Source organism: Rhynchophorus ferrugineus, unplaced genomic scaffold (genome assembly GCF_030347505.1).
Source record: "Rhynchophorus ferrugineus isolate W39M unplaced genomic scaffold, kcgeb_rfMv2 rfM2, whole genome shotgun sequence".
In the NCBI taxonomy this organism is placed as follows: domain Eukaryota; kingdom Metazoa; phylum Arthropoda; class Insecta; order Coleoptera; family Curculionidae; genus Rhynchophorus; species Rhynchophorus ferrugineus.
In genome coordinates this window covers 91,211,703-91,232,807 of record NW_027472581.1, presented here as the reverse complement: position 1 = coordinate 91,232,807, position 21,105 = coordinate 91,211,703, and the positions used below count along the sequence as shown (strand labels likewise).

General features: G+C 31.5%; 1 protein-coding gene across 1 annotated transcript in view; it reads left to right on the top strand.

The window, feature by feature from the left end:
* Window positions 1–321: 321 nt before the first annotated feature.
* The window catches only part of LOC143190875 (uncharacterized), a 103,105-nt gene continuing 82,321 nt past the window's right edge, over window positions 322–21,105 (top strand). The window contains exons 1-6 of the mRNA XM_076395447.1: window positions 322–469; window positions 525–680; window positions 11,275–11,446; window positions 11,725–11,924; window positions 14,275–14,385; window positions 15,029–15,229. Of these exons, the coding sequence (XP_076251562.1) occupies window positions 361–469; window positions 525–680; window positions 11,275–11,446; window positions 11,725–11,924; window positions 14,275–14,385; window positions 15,029–15,229 (949 nt within the window). The 5' untranslated portion in view covers window positions 322–360. The remainder of the gene's footprint in view (window positions 470–524; window positions 681–11,274; window positions 11,447–11,724; window positions 11,925–14,274; window positions 14,386–15,028; window positions 15,230–21,105) is intronic.

Below are 21,105 nucleotides of genomic sequence, written 5' to 3'. Positions count from 1 at the left end.
GTAAAGAATGCAGAAAATATTGAGCGTTCTATGACTAGTGTCTATAATCACTTAGTTACTCAACAATGCTAAATAGAAAAGTGTTGTTTTATGTAGAAAAATGTCAAAACATACATCACATTTGCCCAAGTATATATCGGTGATCAAAATATACTACAGTAATATAAGTGTTGATAAAATTATACAGTAGCATTATGTCGTTACATGATAGCTAGTTGAACCAAATGCTTAATTTAATGCTGTTTACGCATAATATCTAACCAAATTCTTATAATAATGTAGTTTATTTACTTGGTTTCAGGTTTGGTTGAAGATGTCACATCTAAAGTGATAGCACGGGGTCGCTAGAATATTTTAACGATGCTGCATCGAAGTACCTCTTCGCGAAGGAGGCGGGCATCAAGATCTGCCGCCTCTTCCCCAGCACAGAACCGAAATACAGGCAGCAGGTCGGCCGCTACCAGCCCGGGTAGGTCATCACTAAAATATTGTTTTATAATCTATAATAAAATACATGTGTACAGGACGACGGGCTAGTATAGCCGTATCCCCAATCGATGGAAATAGGGCATCTGGTTTGATACCGGTTGAGGTGAACAGAAGCCCTCGACACAGTATCATACCGGATATCGCGCTTATGGAGTCTCGAGAGGATAGAGAACGGAACGATGATGAACCTACTTGTAATCGGTAAGTTAGTGAACACGTACTAAAATAACCTTAGTGATCATAAATAATTAACATGCGAAACTGATGGGTGTGAAAATTTGACAATTCATATAGTCATTTTAGACTGCCTACTGTTACGTATCCTGTATACAAATGACGTATAAACCTTACACATCCGATTTCAGCAAGATATTCTGACGACACGGCGATTTTATCATCTCACGGGAATCTAATATCAACCATAAGGAACTTCCAACTTCTTCTCAACAAACTCCATTTGTGGCTAAAAACTCACGTGAGCTTCATCTTGCATAAAAGGACCTGTCTTCCTGTAAGTCTTGAAAATCGTGTACTCTCACAAGCAGATAATGTTAAATATCTGGAAAGGTATGTGAATCGACACTTATCATATATCAATAAAGAACTGAACCGAATTAATACTGAACCATATATATTGGCTTACATAACCAAATTATCTTGGTATTACTGTGTAAGTCAATTTTTTGATCCATACAGACGTGTCGAACTCTGGGGTACCAGCAGGAAATCCGACGTAATTATTCTTCAGAGTTTCCAAAATAAGGTACTCCCCACTCCATATCATAACAGTAATAGCGTATTTCAGCTCGATATCTTTCCTAAAACTATACAGAGTTGCATTCAAAGTATAAAGTACTCTAAAATAGCGTCAGAGTTTCTAATTGTACTTGCTAGACAATTAAAGGTAATTCAATTGTCAGTAAAGAGCGTAGGTTACAATATCTATTACCAGCAGACCTGATAATAGACCCACAGAATAGTTTTTAGAATAACATAATAATTCAATTAAGACTAATAGTGCTTTATACGTATGTACAGGAGATTATTTATTGATGCCATCTTCTGTATGCTATAATATATCATAAATCCCATTAAATTCTCATTATGCAGATTGTATAAGGCTAAGATAACAACAACAAATTTAGTCTAAGACATAATACCCCGTGGACATAACGTTCAGTAATCTGATTTACCATCTTTTCTCAGGCTTATTTCTAAAAAATTAAATTTCATAAAATGCAATTAAGTATTTCATGTATAGTTACCGAGTAGCAATTTGAAATAGTTTATTCATTAATATGGTTTCCTCGAGAACTATTTTATATACTTTAAGCTATTCCTTATTTGCACCCTTGGTTGATGCACTTGTTGGTATTTTCTGCCCCGGTGTACTATAAATAAGTTCTTTAAAAGCTGATTTTCAAACTACTGCAAAAACAAGATAATGACAACAAGTCATTTCTCCATGGTAGTCACCCTTGGAATTAGAGGAATACACTAATTCTGCACCAGAAATAAAATCATTTTTGTTTCAAGCATCACGAACTATATGACTGCAATGAATTATAGAGAGATATTATGACTACACTGACTACAACACTGACTGACTTTATTACAGATACATATTGGTAATCGCGTCACTACTGTTTTGAATATATATATATATATATATATATATATATATATATATATATATATATTCGAATTAAAAATGAATATAAATTAATAAATTGTTTTAGTGAATGAATTTTTGTGTCTAAACATCTTTTGTTACATACCAAGAACGTAATTAAATTAAAATACCTGCTACAGTAGTCGGTAACCCTGCTGGTTAGTTAAATGGACTTTTCCAGTCAGAAGCTTTATTTTTATTTGAAAAGCTTGCGACTTAATTAGTGAAAGGGGTAGAATTTATTACAGCTAAAAACTGAAAGGTCAAGAACTTGTATTCAGTTTTAATTAAATTAATTACTTTCATATTTGATATGTTAAAATAATTGGAGGCATTAGTCTTCAGTTTGCTTGTAACATAGTTCAAGCCATAGAGCTTTTAGTTAATATGGTTTAATTATTTTTCTAATTTATTCTCTTAAATCAATATATTTTTATCAAAGCTTATTATATAAATCTAGTGAATTAACACTAATAAGCTATTTCTTTTATCCTATATTTAATATAATTTGCTAGGGTTTCAACATTGCCAAGAACTATGACTTACACCTTGGGTTAAACACTCATTTTAATGTGCACTGAATTTTACTTATGACTTGACTAAGCTATCATTATCTAGAAGTTGGAGTGATGATAAGGACATTGATGTGCTAATGGAGCCTATGTTCTTGTCTTTAGGCATAGTCTTTGAGAACATGTCAAGATATTTGGCTGTATTTATATAGAGGCCTACTTGCTATTTTATATATACTGGCTTGTACTAGATTCTTTTGTTGGTGAGATCAATATGCACTGGTTTATTTTGATGCACCATTTCTTCTGCTCAGCATTGTTTTCGGCAATAGCTGTTTGTAACAGTTCGGTTGATTCAGTTTTGCTATCTCTGATGGCCAGGATTGCGGTACCATCTACGAAGGTGCCAACATTTTTATTGAATGTAAGTCCCTAGTGTACATCAGATTAATGATAGCTCCCAATACACTCATATAAAGTTAGAATAATATTGGTATCTTATGGGTGGTCTACTTATATATGAGTAAAATATTTAAGTATTAGTCATGGAGAAGCATTTTAATCTTATGTTTTAAACCCCCATCTCAAACTTTATCAAAATCTTGAGCAACACCTAAATATATCGTAGAACAAATTTTATTTTCTTCTAGTGATTTTTCTATGATATTGTTGATTGTGTGAATCTGATCAGTAGTGAAATGTTGTTTCCGGAAACCATATTAATGATCCGGAATATCTCTGTATAATAGCCTTTCTTCAAAAATTAGTTTTATACCTTCAAATATTTTGGAAACTGTCGGTCATCGGATGGATGGACAGCTGGACAGATGGATGGCATAAGGTGACTTTCCTGGGTTAGAAATAAGTAATTCTTTAGCTAGCTTCCATAGTTGTGGTATATGGTCCTAATGAAGCATTTGTCAGGTTGATAATCTTAACTAGTGCTCTTCTTGGAAGTTCCTTTAATATTTTATTGTAATAAAGTCAAAAGCAGTACTTTTTTGCGCTAGTATTTTGCTAGTGAAAATTCATTCATTCTCATTACATTCATTTTCATTTACATTACCCATTTCATTTAAGTTTTTCTTTCACAATATGGTCCAAATTTAAATATTATTCATTTGTTTAAATTATGCCATCGTGGACTTTTTAGGTTCTATTGATGCTATTGTTATTTGAGGGCCTTATGGTATTACTTAATGTTATCCAATTAAGTCTTATGGTCTTCCAAAACCTATTTTTTCCTATTTTTCGACCTTCTTGTATTTTATGAGACATGTTAGTCAATAGTATTTTATTTTGATAGTACAATCTCTATAAGTTGATATATGTCATGATTTAGTGTATTAACATTTTTACGCATCAATAAATAATATTTAATTAAGAAGACCCAACAGTCTTGTTAATAATAATAGATTTTATGATTTTATTGATTGTAACTTGATAGAACATTGTGCAAATTAATAGGACTTTTGTTTCATTTAGCTATTTTTATCACAAGCTTGCGTTTAAAATGGTTTAACAATTAATTTCCATTTGATGTTATAATTAAGATGTCTGAGTTTAAGCGTATACTGCAATAATTATTCCCAGACTAGTTAAAGGACGTCTGCAGGTCGAAAAATGTTCATTTTTATTGCTGTTGGTGGTAACTTAATTAGTAAAAAGTTACAGGCATTCAGTTATAGAGCCACATAAACAGAAACTTATTTATTTTCTTTATTTTAAGTCATTATAATTCATTTCATTTCTTTAAAAGTTATTTAATTATATTATTTAATGATATATTTTGAATATATAGATAAATTGTCGTTTATGCAAATAGATATCGAAAGATAGAAGTAAAAATAAAATTGTGAAACAAACAACGCATTTTCCGTTTAACCATTAAAGGTAATAATTTATAAAATATCCATCAGAAGTAGTTAGAGTTCACAAGTTACAATTATCTCTTGTCTGTTCAATTTCTCTAGTTTGAACCTCTCAAATCACTCCTAATAACTTGAACCTTGGCCAGCTTGACGAATAAGCTGCATTTCTTCTTTATGTATGATATTTGTCTTCTTTTAGTAATTTGCTTTTAGATTTTCGCAGCACAAAACTTCGATGTTGCCTCTATTAAGTAAATATTTTAGGATTTGATGTATTTTTCTGTGTTAAGTAATCGACATAAATTTAGTTAGTAAATGATATGAATGGAGCAGTTGCATTGTGATATAGTAATGATACTGTCATAGTACTATAGAAGATAATAAGTACTTCACACTAAACGTATTTGTTAAAGTATTACTGACAAATATTCGTTTCAACTCATTATTTGCCAAATATACATTAAATAACAAAAAAACTAACAAGATTTACTTTGATTTCACAAAAAGGAAAAACCCAGCCTCAGTCGGTTGCAATTCCCAAAAAACAAATTTATTTAATGGGCCTTTTATAAAATATTCATTAAGTTGCGAGACATTCCGAAAGAGTTTTCGATCTGAAACTTAGCCGAGAAAAGCAATTCGATTAAAGTTATTTCAACAATTTAAATACATTAATGTACTTAGAGTTAACACGACACAGTTGTTTTACTTGAATGTAAAGTCTGTGATTTAGAGGGTCGACATGACTTTTAGGTTTTAAATAATAAACGGATGTCTTTAATGAACATTAAATAATGTGTTATTAGTATAGTAGTTGCGGTGACTCATACAATGTCTTTCTTTAAATTTGTAAAACATAAATGCAGAAAAGCATGTTGAAATTATGTTTGTGTTTATAACAGGTTAAAATTGTTGAGATATTTTTATGACGTCATGCAAGCCATAATCATACATGAGATTACCAGGTGTATCTTGCCCACACTATAGGCAATTAAAGATAGAACATTACAGGCACCTGTAAAGAAAATATTTTATTAGGAAAGCATTTGATGGTTGAGTATTTCATAGGAATCACGTGACCAACATCTGACGTCACATTCTACTGACCAATTAAATTTGAAATAAAACCCAAATATAATTTCTCAAAAAAAATTATTAGAATAGAATTCTATATAAATACAAATATAAAATATCAAAAAGTTGAAATATAATTATATAATGAATATATATATATATATATATATATATATATATATATATATATATATATATATATAAATAAAAATTCTGCAACGTCATTGGAAACACAACATATGTCCTGACAAATATAATCGAAATTGTTTATAGTCCTTTTTCCCTTCTTCATATTTCTTTAGTGATATCAATTTAATAGAATTATAAAAAAAGAGCAGCACAGATGAAAGACTGGGTCTGTTAATATTTTATTTTCTTGTTCATCACAAAAATTTATTGAAGTAAGTTACAATTATTTTTGAAATGTTATTTCAAAAAAGATTTTAAAGGGCAACAAATACTTTTCATGTAGTATAAACACATTTGCCTTCAATGTAATTTTGCCATCGACTAATTTTAGCAAATTTTGGTTTTAAAATGTGTGTAATATTTTCATGGTTTCCTTTCAATAAATTTATATATACACAAACGCTCTATCTAAATAATTTTATACGTACCAGGTAAAATCAATGCTAAGATACATACACATCCTTAGTCTAGCTAACTGAGATTGTTACTTCAAAGGAATGCGGTGTCTGCTTTTTTATTTCCACACAAACACTGGATGCACAACACTTTTGAGAATCAAAATGGCGTCATAAAGAAACCATAGAAACAAACTATCGGGTTATAGAAAATAGCAAATCAAATACCATTGTAGGCTAATTCAAATGAACCAATCAAAAAGTGGTCTCAGAGCCAGCATTAGTTAGACCACGCAAAACATTTGTTTCGCCTATTTAAGTAAAACTTCTATATATAGAGTATAATGTATACTCTATAATGTATAGCTGTGAAGCTTGATGTCAGTAGAATATAACGACACATATAATATAGGACAAATCATAACAATGGATACATAAGCCTAGCGATATTAGTAAAATCGGTAGTGACTTTCCGGTACACTTTGCATATAATAGGAATATAAATAACAATATTCGAAGACCAGAAAAAAATAATTCTGTTGCCATACGCAGAAGTTCTGGCTATGATAGCTAAAAGAGGAGATATAGTGAATAATACGAAAGAAGAATTAACATAATACAAGAAAGACAAAATGAGAAAGAGTAATGAATAAGAAGAAAAGAAAAGTAATTAATTTTTAATTTTTAGAAGTGGTAAAAAGTTTAAGTATCCAGGAATGTTAATTTCTGCAAATAGAGATCGAAAGAGAGAAGTAAAAATAATATTGTGAAAACAAAGCATTATCTGGAAAAAATGTAGAACAATGACAGTTTCAAAACAAAGTAGATAGAAACTAATAGCAGAAAAAAGGAAAATATTAGGAACATACTAGGAATCAGTTTTAAATTAAATTTTTATTCGGATAAGAAAATAGATGGAAGGATATATTATAGAAAAATACAGCATAGAGTACAGTGGCTAGATGGATGAGATAGGTTGAGGCGTCACCAACAAGATATTATAGGTATAATCATAAAATGGATGATAGCAGAAAATACCAAAAAACATTATATTTTTTGGGAGTTCATGTAGTAGCAATTTTCCTTCATCTTGAGGATATTCCATCGCATATAAACATCTGGAAATGATTAATTAATCAACTGCTAAGCTATATGAAAGTTCTTAGAGAGATTGAATTGGGCTTCCGCCCAATACGTCTTGAAATTTATTACGAATAGTGTTGGTTTTGATATTTAACTGTTGTTTACATTGGTTATTGAATTACGTTTATACTTGGCATTTTTACCAATAGATATCGTTGATAATAAGACATGCAATCACCATCTACTTAATTTAATCTTTTAATAATTAATTACTTGCTATTAAGTACATGAATAGCAAAAAGGGGAAACAATGTTGTACGTATTTAATGCCAGTTTTTTCTTATTTAAAGCTCATTAATAAGAAAGTTTATACAAAATTATACAATATTTAAATAGGATATTTAGTAAATCAATACGCTGTTGTTTCATTCTTCAACCGAGGCTTAATGTCGTATTTAAATAACGTCTCAAAGGAAATTTATGTGACTCCGGAATAATTTAAGGGCTTTTTTGCTAAGACCGATCTTGTGCTAAGGGGTACTTTCGCGCAACTACAAAAACCCGGTTATTTTATTTCAGTCAAGACCTTCACTACTTGGCGATCGCCGAAAAGACCCGTTCAAACTTCAGAAACATTTCTGATTTATACAGCCGAAAGTTTGCAGGGTTAATTACCAAGTTTGATACTGTTACGGTATAACGTGCTTAAAATTCTGACATAAATTGCAAACACGTCCTGAAATTATTAATCGCGGTTGTTAAAAACAAAGTCATTCAGGCCAGTTCGGATCGGTGAGAAATGCAAATTTTAACTAACAAGTTATTATTGAGAGATTTTAGTTTCGAGCGTGAGCTTTATATCTGAAAACCTACACTTCATTTAATTTTTCATCAAAAGAGATCTACTTACGGTGAACATCATAGCCTTATCATAAGTTGAATATTAAATGTTGTTGAATATAAAATTTTAAACGTTGTTTCGACAATACTGATACGTAATTGCACAGAATTAATTAAAAATAATATGAAGTGCGCAGACTCAAAAACAATAGGCTTGATGATTGTCTAGATGAAGTCTGATAAAAATATTGATTTATAATAATATACTGTAGAGATATTATTTAAAATACTATACTTAAAATAGATACATACATAAAAAACAAATGAGAATAAAATAAATACGACAAAAAATAAATACTTACTTACAAAAATAATTTGACTTAAAAATATAAATGGACTTACTAAAATTATATCACTACATAGTATAAAACAAAGTCGCCTTTTCTGTCCCTATATCCCTATGTGCGCTTAAATCTTTAAAACTACGCAACGGATTTTGATGCGGTTTTTTTCAATAGATAGAGTGATTCAAGAGGAAGGTTTATATATATAATACATGCATAATATACTAAGGCAACATTGCTAATTTTAAAGGTTTCTAACGTGATGTCGTAAATTAACCTATTTTTTTAGGCTTATTTAGCAATTAGCACAAACGCTGCCTAACCCTACGAGTTAGATCAAATTAATGTACTACAGTATTGTACACCATAAAAAGGTCTACAAAAAGTCCGCGATGGTATATGTGTATCTTTTAGGGATAACCCACATTAACCATTTTTATTGTTTACTTTTTAGGTGAGAAAATGGCTTATTTACGAAGCTATTTTAGGCAATACGGCATTAATCCTTATCGAATTAAGTACCTTAAATACAGTGTGCAATTAATATAGATCAATATGGTTCCTTACAGCATGTAAATTTGCTTTTAAAAATGTGTAATGTAATAAAAATTGTATGAATTTAGATATTCCAAAGATAGCAGAAAATCTTCATAGTAAGTATAGGGGAAGAGGAATTGTTTTACTCCAAATTTAATGCGTGCAGGCCAAGGGCAGTAATGAATGAACCAAAAATACTGGATCGATTTTAATCATGTTTTCATTGAGTGACATAGGCATATATATTTTATGCCCGTGCAAAGTCGGAGCGGGCCGCTATGTTTTTATATACAACGTTCATATTTTTTCTGTAGTGTATTTAATTTAGTATCAGCATTGCACCCGTGCGAAGCCGGGGCGGGTCGCTAGTTAGGAATAAAAATATAAAATTCGCCATGTTAAACTATACTTAAAAATAAATACTTACTTACAAAAATAATTTGTCTTAAAGATAATTTCAAGATGCACATGCAAATATAATATTCATTTTACGTAATTGATAGTAATTACGTTACAAAAACAGGTTTAAATTATAAACAATTAATGATGAATATTTGATTTTATTAAACAGATCTGTAAAATAAAAAGGTGTATCTGGCGTTATATTAATTTACCTTATAATATTTGATTTGTGTAAATAAATTCGGAAATTGTAATTTTGAAATTCATATTAATAATAGCTTTACAATCGTATAAGCTTGTACAGCTACTATACTTCATGAAATACTTTACAAAATCTGTGTATATACATGCTTTCACATATTAGGTTCTCCTATGAACTCTTAAACTAAATCTCAGCTGAGCTTCTTTTACTTTACTTGATTTCATGGGCTTATATCTTTTATTGAAACAACGAAATAACCATTGGATAAGTATTTCCTTCCCTAGAAATAATCGCTAATCAGTTTACAAGAAAAAGTTTTAAGCCAGGCTACTCTATCAGTACAAGGTACCCAAGGCAGGAGCAAGAAGAGTATAGTATCGGTCTAATTAAACAGGAGTCAAGAATATTCAGATACCTGATCGATAAAGCGCTCAGTTGGTGCCAATTCATAGTATGTAACTTGACGTCATTATCCTTTTATTATACCCATCTATTGTTGTAACTTTTAATTTGTATAAAGTAATTTTTAACTTCACCCGTTGTTCTCATTTACTTTTGAGGGAGAAAGAGCTGACGGAACTGGTGTCGTATACTATGAACTATTCGAATCTGGAAAATGGTTATTATTGACAAAAGGTGATCAATCAGAACTGTGCATTGATCGAAAAATATCCACAATACCCTTAAAGACATGATAAGGTGATTTTTTAGTATAAAAGCGCATCGTCTCCTACAGAAAAACCAATCAAAAACGTGGTTTCCAAAATTCAAAAGTGGTAATTTCGACGTGCAAGATAAAGAACGTTCTGGTGGACCAGAAAAAGTAAAAAAATACGAATATACAAGATTTATTGGATGAAAACCCAACCCAAACTCAAAAACAATGGGCAAAAGCGTTAAATGTGACCAAAGAAGCGATTAGCGACCAATTACGAGCAATGGGAAAAATCGAAGAGATGGGGTGATACATCAATTGAATAACAGGTTAATGGAAAATCGAAAAATCGTCTAAAATGATGTTTCAAAGGTATGATCGGAAGTCATTTCTGCATTGGATAGTAACATGTGAGTAAAAGTGGATTTATTATGAAGACCCTAAGCCCAAAAAATTATGGTTATCACCTGGCAAAACCATATAGGTTAGGTTATTTTACTGCACGATAACGCCGTCTCATAAAGCAAAACCGGCCAAGGAAACGTTGAAAGGGCTTGGTTGGGACATATTTTCGCACCCGCCATATTCTCCAGACCTTGCCCCGTTTGGTTATCAACATTTTGACACACGCCATTGCACAGCAGCAATTTACCAGGAAGTTGGAAAATAGCTCAATGTATAGTTTCGCTCAAAGGACAAACATTTTTTTGGGATGGCATCCTTAAATTGCCTGATATTTGGGCAAGATGTATAAAATTAAGTAGCCAGTACTTTGAGTAAATTCATTTTTCCATTTTCTTGAAATTCATGTAGTTTTATCCGAAAAAACCGGTTATCTTTTTCTTTACTTTGGAATGAAAAATAAACCAATAGTGCTTTATTCCAATTCTTACTAGTTTTTGATCCAATAATAATGATAATCATGATCACATCATATATATTCGGAAATCTACGATAGAATAAATTAATATAATATAGAAATTTAATTTTCGTTTCAGGTCTCCACGTCATTCTTTAATTCCTGACAGCGCCCTGAGTCCAAGAAACAGTCTCATTCCCGACTCTCAGCGGTCTCCGAGACACAGTCTGGTCCCGAATGATTTAAGGAGTCCTCGAAATAGTTTAGTTCCTGACTCGGCTTTGTCTCCAAGGAATAGTTTAATTCCAGACCAATATAGCAGGTAATAAATCTTTTTATTTTTGTCAGTTGATTAATTAGAGCGCAGCTATTGTTGGGAGTTCGTGATGGTCTATTACCTAATATATAATAGTTTAATATTAGTCCGATGTATATATATATATATATATATATATATATATATATATATATATATATATATATATATATATATATATATATATATATATATATAATCTTTATTTTTTTATTATTACTTTTCATAAAATATAATATTCAATTAACTATTTTTTTGATTTTATCTATATATCGGTTTCTTAGGAGTCCAAGAAATAGCTTGGTTCCTGATACAAGCCGATCGCCTAGACACAGTTTGACTCCTGAATCAAACGCTTATGGATCTAGGCTGAATATATCCGAATATAGTCGAAGTCCGCGCAACAGCTTGCTTCCTGACGGGTCTAGGACACCCAGACAAACGCTGACACCATCAGAATCCACAACATGGAACCAAGAAGAAAGTAAGTATTTGGTTTTAGGTGTAGTTTTTGTTTTGATATTGTTAAATTATTGATCTTAGACGTAAGCGAAGTTTTAAAATCAACGAAGGTAGATATAATACTATTTATTTATTTATTTTTATACACTATAGGCCCATCGGCCTCCGGGACTATTTAGGGTCTATTTACAGATACAATGTTATTACAAGCATAGAATGTAAAGAACAATATAAATATATGGTCAGAATATAAAGTCTAGAGTACAGGTTGGAAGATAACAAGTAAACTTTGTAAAAGCATACAGATGCATTAATATATAAATGCTACAGTATAATGGTCACACAACCCATGTCAATGATAAGGATTCAAGATACAAGTATTCAAATAAACATGCATGATATTACATAGATGCATACTATTATATTTCTAGTAATACGTTACGGTTAAACAATTAATCAGCTTATCCAGGTTCTCCAGCCTAAGACACTGGTTCATCGTCCCACCCAGGTTGAGCAACCGGCTTTGCGAGTTGTTTCTTCGGCATTTAATTAGTATGTGTTTGGTTAATAGTGAGGAACCACATTCGGCGCACATTGGTGGATTTCTTCCCTTAATGAGAAACTCAGGTCAGTTAGGAATAGCTCATGAACTGATGACGTAAAATAGTAACAGTTTGGCTGTAATGGAGGAAAATAGTGAGGTTAAATCCAATTATTTATTCATTCATGACTCATCATCTAGCTACAATAAACTTCTATCAGGTATTTTAGCAATATTCTAAACAGCTTGTTACTATATCTAAATGATTTTATCAAGGTCTGTTCAACATCAAATGATTTGACTACCTCAACCATCAAGAAACTAATTAGGTTGAAAAGTGTTCTTGCAATTGGTGTGGTATACCATCCTGTTAGAAAAGTAATGGTTTAAGACTACATTTTTTAACAGTTGCAACAAAATTATTAATATAAACATCTCTCAAGTGGATTTTATTTATTGAAAGGCTATTAAAAATCAACCAATGAAGTGGTAGAAGAAGTACATTGTCGGCAAAAGTAAACTAAAGTCACTTTCAGTCTAGCTAAACTGTGAGGTTTATTTCTAGAGCTCTAAAATATTTTTTGAAATTATTTATTAACCAATCTAGTACATTAACGTTAATAGGCTTTTTTTATCGTTTGCTATTATTTTAAAATTATAAAGTACTTATTCTACGATAGACACTTTAAGCATAACTCCTAGGTCACCTTTTTTAATATGCTCTGAGGTTTATTTGTAGAATCACTGAACTGATTAAACGGTTTAACGACTAAGCCATTATTATCTTGGAAATGAAGAATCTCAACATTGATGTGTTGCCTCTGTTTATGTTTTTTGACATAGTCCTTGATAACGTTCTTGATAGTTTCTACTTTATGATCTTATGAAGGTTGTCGTTACGAACGAGCATCAACAATACCTCGCTGTACCTTGTTTTGGAACACCATAAGTCCACACTGGTTTCAAGACTTGCTAACACTTATATACAATTATGCCTGAATATCTATCCATTAACCAGTATATTTTTATGTATTTTAGCTTGAGTTCTTCACAATTGTTCTTAATGTTTGACTTCACCTGAGATTAACATCAGCGGTCATGCCAAGATATTTGCCTGCATTTAGCTGCACTGGCTTTTGCTTAATTCTTTTGTTGGTAAAATCAATATGCACTAATTTATTGTGATTCGTTTTGATACGCTATTTTACTTTCCAGCATTGGATTTCGGCAGTAGCTGTTTGTAACTTTCCAGTTCATTCAGTGTTGTTAACTCCAATGGCTATAATTGCAGTGTCATCTGCAAATGTAGCAACTACATTTTCAATAAATGTAGGCGAGTCCTATTGGGACTGGTCTCAATACATTTCCCTTTGGCGCACCTGCTGATATTTTCCTCAAGTCAGACTAGGCGTTTTCTTTTTTGACTCTGAAGTATCGGCCAGTTATATATGAATCTAAAATTTGCATATATTGGTCAAATATGTTCTTTAAACCGTCATGCCCCACTTTATCAAAAGCTTGAGCGACATCTAAAAATATTGCAGAACAAATTATATTTTTTCTAGTGATTTTTCTGACATTGGTGATTCTCTGATCCATTCGAGTCGAGTTGTTTTCTGAAACCAAAATGCTGATACGGAATAGCATGCTTTACCTCAAAGATTGGTTTCATCCTATTCAATAGAAAGTTTTTGAAATATTTTGAATATTGTATTTGTGGCATTAGTGACATTGAACTCTAAATATGTAACCAGGAGTTATTCTGAACGCGAATTGAATTTGAACTGAAAATGAGCTTTCGAATAATGTTTTTTTTTTGTTTTGTTTTCAGCTAATCGTAGCCCCCGACATAGTATTATTCCAGAAATAAATCGAAGCCCTAGAGGGAGCATAGCACCCGAAGTACTGTCTCATAGAACAAGCCCAAGGGGCAGTATCACAGGTATATTTTATTTGTTATATATTGAGTACTATATTCTTGTTAATGTTTAGACTTTAATATATAGTTTTTATTATTTTCTCGAAATATCTATAATATCTGTTAGTTATCACTAGCGTTGGGACCGTCAAAAAACGACTGAAAATAGTAATTACTATTTCCAGTTAAATCCGCGGTTCGGTTGTTTTTTTCAATTCGTGATAATAGACGAAGATGCAAGAATCCTTTCCTATGTAAATTATGGAAGAGGAAAGGACGGAGTTAATTGCTTGAGGCAGTTAATTTTATATGTCCTTATATTCTCAAACGGTAGTGTAAGTGAGAAGGAGATGTACATATTCCTTCACGTAGTAATTTTAGTAAAGAAAAGGAAAAAAACTAATTACAGAATACTATTAACACGCAATTAATAATTTAATTTTAAAGCAGGTATAATTACTTTTATTTTTGAATGATCTGTGGATCTGTAAAAAGGAATGGAATTTTCCTATGGAATGGTATAATACCCCACAAATGTTTTGTAGTATTTTAATATCTTAGTTGTTATTTATCTGTTATCTATTATCTGTTTTACAACATAATTAATAAATGTAGAATTAAGTGGAGTTTTAATAATTTCAATAGCGAATGTTTTCTTAATCAATAGGGGAATATTGTTCAGACCAACGTAGTCCTAGAGGAAGTATTGGACCTGAAAATGGTTGTGATCCAAACAGAAGCCCTAGAGGAAGCATCGCAGCAAGGAGTAATCTAGCGGCTGATGTGAGAAATTCGAGGGGTAGTTTGACGCTCACATTCCAAGAACCACCGGTGACAGAGAGGAGGTCTAGCGCGGACAATCCCTCAGGTAGGCAATTGGTTTTATTTGTGTGGGTTGACAATTATTATCACTGACAATATTGTCGTTAATATCGACAATTTTATCGGTATTTGACATTAAAACATTCCAAGGAATTGTTAAAAACTACGATTAAGGTGCAACAAAAGCTATACTTCTCAATATTGCTTTAGCAGACTACACAATGTCCATTACAATTCTTAATATAAAAAATGCAGCATTTAAACTATTTGATTAAGGATAGTTAGTAAAAGTACTCATGTTAACATATCAAAGAAACCGCTATCGCTTACTTTTTGTTTCACGTATTAATAGCACATATATTGCAGTTGACCGGCAAAAAATTAAAAACTCTTATTTTCAGTTTAAAATATCAGCTTATTTTTCATCATGCCTCGAAAAAATAGTGGAGATGAAATTAATATCGTCAATAATGCAAAAAAAACTTGTATCAATCAAATATAAAAATATCAAAAAAAGTCTGTATCATAAGTGGCATATATAATAAACAGATCTAGAAAAGCTATAACGAATTATTTAAAAAATAGTTGGAGGTTGACCAAGGATCAAACACTGTTCGAACCCGGTTATGCAGTCGGCGTAAAAGTGTTATCATGATTTAAGAAACAATCAGATGATTTTAAGTCGTAGATAGTTGGGTGAAGAAAGTGTTATGTATTGAGCTGGCCATATGTTTGGAAGGAATCGCAGAAATAAAGATCGTATTTATTGCTATAAGTTATTTCAGCAAGACAATGCTGCTGTTCATAATATGAAAGTCATTAAAAACTATTTTTAGGAAGAAAACATTCCAATTGGAAAGTACGTATTGAAATGTAGGATAACTAAAAAGCCAAACCCAAGATGAGTGAAAAAACTAGATCAAGATTATGTTAAAAATCTGCCTGAAATGCTGCCAAAGGGACTGATGGAAGTTGTGAAAGATTATGGATGTTGTACTTATTATTGAAACAAACTAAGTCGTGTGTAACTTTTGTCGTGTTATCGGCGGCACTATTTTATGTGGATTCTCTTAGTAGACAATAGCTGTCTCCCAGTAATGTGTACATGATTAACTGCCTCTTGTACTTGTACTCTATTGTATTAACTGTACTTGAAAAATATTAGGAAATAGTCGAAGAAAAGACGAATTATTTTCGATCACGACAATGTAACAGCACTTACTTCAGCGAATCACTATGTTGCATATTGAATTGATAGGTCATCCACAGTACAGTCCAGATTTGGCACCCGATGACATTTCTCAGTTCCACAGCTTAGAAGCAAACTACCAAGTCAACAATTTTAAACGCGCTTTTATTTAGTTGATCAACTTCAATCGGAATGGAAAAGGTGTTACGGGAATTGGTTCCAACGTGTTGAAAAGTGTTTTTTTTTATGAAAAATAAAATAGTCTAAAAATGTAAATAGCAGTTGCATTAAGATATCTCGGTTTATGATAATAAAAAAATAGTAAAAGTTTGGATCTAATTATATTGTGCTATTCAATTTTTCTAACATAATTAAGATTAAGTGATTTGAATTATTTATTGAAGTGTGAATACTACTTACGCTTGAAACGCTAGGATATAAAACACATAGAAGAGCAAAAATGTTAGTAAATTACTGCTGGATTATAATGAAAGGAGATTCTATTGTCCACAATAGGAAAAGTTAATATTTCGTCGTTTTCTTTCAGTATATATAGCTCATATTTTCTATTGACCACTATAGAATAATTAGATATAATAATAAAATTAATATAAATTAGATACCTAGTTTTATTCATTGTCTATTTGTAAATGTTATGCTACTAAATATATATTACTGTTATTTTAATAAAATTAATAATATAAATAAACAAATTTTGATGCTCTCTTTATTTATTTATAGCATGATAAAGGCTGATTAATAAAATGTATGTAAATAATTAGTAACAATTTGAATGGCCTTGTTATGGATAATTCACTTGTTATTAATTGTTTATTGTAAATACCGATATAGTATAATACTATAATATATAATTTGGGGATTCTGATTAGATTTCAAAAATAAATAAAGCCTCAAAATCCGATAAAGAACACGCACAGGCATACGCGTCGAAATGTGAGCCTACTACGTACCGTAAATTAAAAATTGATTTCTATCCACCTTTGTTGTTTGATGGAATATACACAATCATAACAGAAGGATTATAGAATATAAAAGAACCTTTAACCGAAATTCAAACAACATTTGGATTTTTGTTTTAATTGGATTTATAATTATTTAATTTTTCCACCCATATTTACTACAAAATATTGTACGGTAAGTTTTTTATATTTTCATATAGGTTTTTTTATCAGATTTCTGCATTTAGGTGCTTTCCTTTAAGATGTTAGATGTAACAGGTCAATTGAAAAGTCGCCGGCCTGAGCCATGGATGGCGCTGCAACAATTATATCCATAGTTTTTTTGGTTAGCCCTATTCTTCAAAAGATGCGTGTATAAATTTGACAGCTGTCGGATCACTAGTTTCTGAATTATACCATTTTGAGTGAAGCAACTTTGGTTATTGCGAGAAAAAATGTATAAAAAGGAATTTCGCGTGTTGATAGAATATTGCCTTTTGAAGGGAAAAAATACAGTTGAAGCAAACACTTGGCTTAATGCCGAGTTTTCGGACACCGTCCCAAGAAAATCAACCATCAAGAATTGGTATGTTAAGTTTAGATGTGGAGAAATGAGCACCGAAGGCGGTGAACGCAGTGGACGCCGAAAAGAGGTTGTTACCGACGAAAACATTTAAAGAAATCCACAAAATTATTTTCAATTACCGTAATCTAAAGATATTAAATGAACGTGTACTTCATATCATTCACGAATATTTGGGTATGAGAAAGCTATGTGCAAATTGGGTGCCGCGCGAGCTGCACAATGACGCGTTGTTGATTCGGAGCAGTGTTTGTAGCTGATCAAGCATAATAAACCCGAGTTTTTGCATCGATATTTGACAATGGATGAAACATGGCTCCATTATTTCACTCCGAAATAAAATCAACAGTCATCCGAGTGGACTGCAGAGGATGAACCCGTTCCAAAGCGTGTTAGAACGCAACAGTCGGCTGGCAAGTTTATGGCGTCTGTATTTTGGGACAACCTTCAAAAAGGAAGGACCATCAACAGCGACTATTACCTAGCGTTATTGGGCCATTTGAAGGACGAAATCGCCAAAAACCGCCGCATTTGAAGAAAACGGAAATGCTCTTTCATCAAGACAATGTACCGTGTCACAAGTCAGTAAAAACGATGACAAAAATCCATGAATTGAGCTTTGAATTGCTTGTTCATCCATCATATTCCCCAGATCTGACACCCAGCAACTATTGTGTAATTGAATATCTTAACAAATCGCTCTATTGTTAAATTTTATGTGATTATGTATATGACAAGACGAAGTAACTTCCCTTCGTAGCTTGTAATTTTATTTTAACATTGATAACTAACATCTGAGTAAGCTATAGTTTTTTCATTAAATTAGCACAATATAATTTATTTTTTAAATCTTTGGCCATATGAACTTTGTATCATTGCTTTTCATGTTTATATATAAAAAATGCAATATGTACTTTTGCAATAAAAAAATTACGAAAAATATAGTTAAACCATTTTAAATGAACTTCAAGCGCCAGTTTTTAAAAATTGCCTTTAACTGTTTACAAACTTAGTCCTGTAAAGTTTTTAATTTAACTAATTATCCAGTTCATTTTCAGCTCTCTGCTTTTTCGTGTAGTTTTTCTTAATGTTTTACTTTTAAAACTCATGGAATATTTTACGTTGAAAGTAATATACTATTAGTTAATAATACGTGAATTGTAATACGTCATGTAAAATTAGAAGTACGTTTTAACTTAACAGAGAAGTGTTTTTGAATATACGTGTCGCAAATTTGTAAACTGTATTACGTTATTAATCTATTTAAAGAAATTTGTCCAAGGAAAATGTTAAATTAAAAAAAAGTTTCTTGTATTAATATAAAATTTCAGTTACAAAAGGAGATGAAAATGTCATATAAAAGGTTATGTCTGGTCATTGAAATGTCTTAGCTCTTCCTATAGCCCTATTTAAGACTAACATTAAAATATTTTTATATTTGATTTATTGTTCAGTTTAGTGGATATAGACATTTTCTTCATTTATTTGTTCCATTCTCTGTGACGTATGTGAAATATTGTCATGTTTGGTATTTTTTGATATATACAAGAGCAGTTAAATAAGTCATTGACTTAGTGAATCTCTCGCCCAGTAACTTTAAATGTACTATTGCTGTCTTAAGCTGCCACCTATTAGTAGACCACTGCGAGATTTTGGGTAAACTGTGGAATTTAGTTTATGTTTGACGAATCGAATTTTAACAAAAATTAAAAAAAGCCTGATTTCTTATGCTGATTAAAATTATTTTTGCTAAAAAATGTCATCACAGAAACCAAGTGAAAGCTTGATAAATAGTATGGCATAACCATCATTGCAATGGTTCTAGAATACTAAGAAATATGTTGTTCCATCATTATAGCATATGGTTCCAGGCGCCTGTAGTCGCTATGCCAAAAATCCATAAATTAAGCTATAAACTGCTACCCCATCTAGCATATTCTCCAGGTATAAGCTCCCGTGACTATTTACTGTTTTCAAACCTGATGGCGATAAGAGATTTGGGTCGAAAGAAGACGTCATCAGTGAAAGAAACTCTTGTTTTGAAAGCCTTGAAAATTATCTTTCAGTCATATAATATTAATGTACACTAGAATCTTAATAAAGGTTTTTATTTAAAATATTTTTAATCAAATTAACTATTTTATCCTGTAATACTGCTTCCGAGGTGTTATACACTCCAAAACAAACACTAAAACAACATTTAATATACCAAACAAACATAATTTCTTATGGCCGATTAAACTTACGTATTTTCCTTTATTCGGTCGACATGCTTTAAAATATTTTATTTCTGGCACCGGCATTATTTTGTTTGTTTAGGCATGGCTGCTTGTTTCGGAAGAAATTCTGGAGAAAATGGGATAAAAACAAGACAATTGAATAGAGTTATCGGATTTTCGCCAATTCTTTTTTCCGCATTTCCTTTGCAAACACAGGAACATGAATGATTTTAATGTATCCGCATGTCCCTTAAAAGACGAGACCAATTGGCATGGTGACAATAAGTAATCCACTTCGATGACGTCATTTCTGGGCGAGTTTTTTATATTCTAATAAAACTTAACAAAAAAGTACGTTTTCGTCTCTATATAGATCAAAATATAATCTACATGAATGGCGTAAGGTACTACATAACGATTTTCAGCTGGCTTTTTAGTCTGTCCAAAATAGTAATGATCACCCAATTTTAGTATGTAAATTAATATTAAAATCAGACCGTATTTTTTCTTCTTGTCCTTTAGTCTAGTTAAAAAGAGATACAATGCTGTTTCATGCGTCCGAACATGTAGACACATCAGCCTGTAAAATTCGCCCGTTTCTTAAAAGTCCGCAACATTCTTAAAAACATTAGTAATATTAATTAGACTTTATAAACCGGCAAACGTTGCTTTAGCACATTGCTTCTTTTGTTAAATTTTAAATAGCTACTTCTTGTTCTAATTACTCTGCTTGAAAATATCAAAGCCTATCCATTGTCAGAGTTGGAAACAGAAAAGCAACTGGAACAAACCATTGATCAAATTTGATGCAACAACATTGATACGTTGTATTTATGTGGACGGGACCTACAGTTTAACGTGGGATTCGAACCACGGATCGCGACATTAAGCTTACCGACTGGCGAGTGACCAACTTAGAAATCATCCCACAAGACATCCGGTCGTACCCAACCTGGTTACTGGCGTGACTGG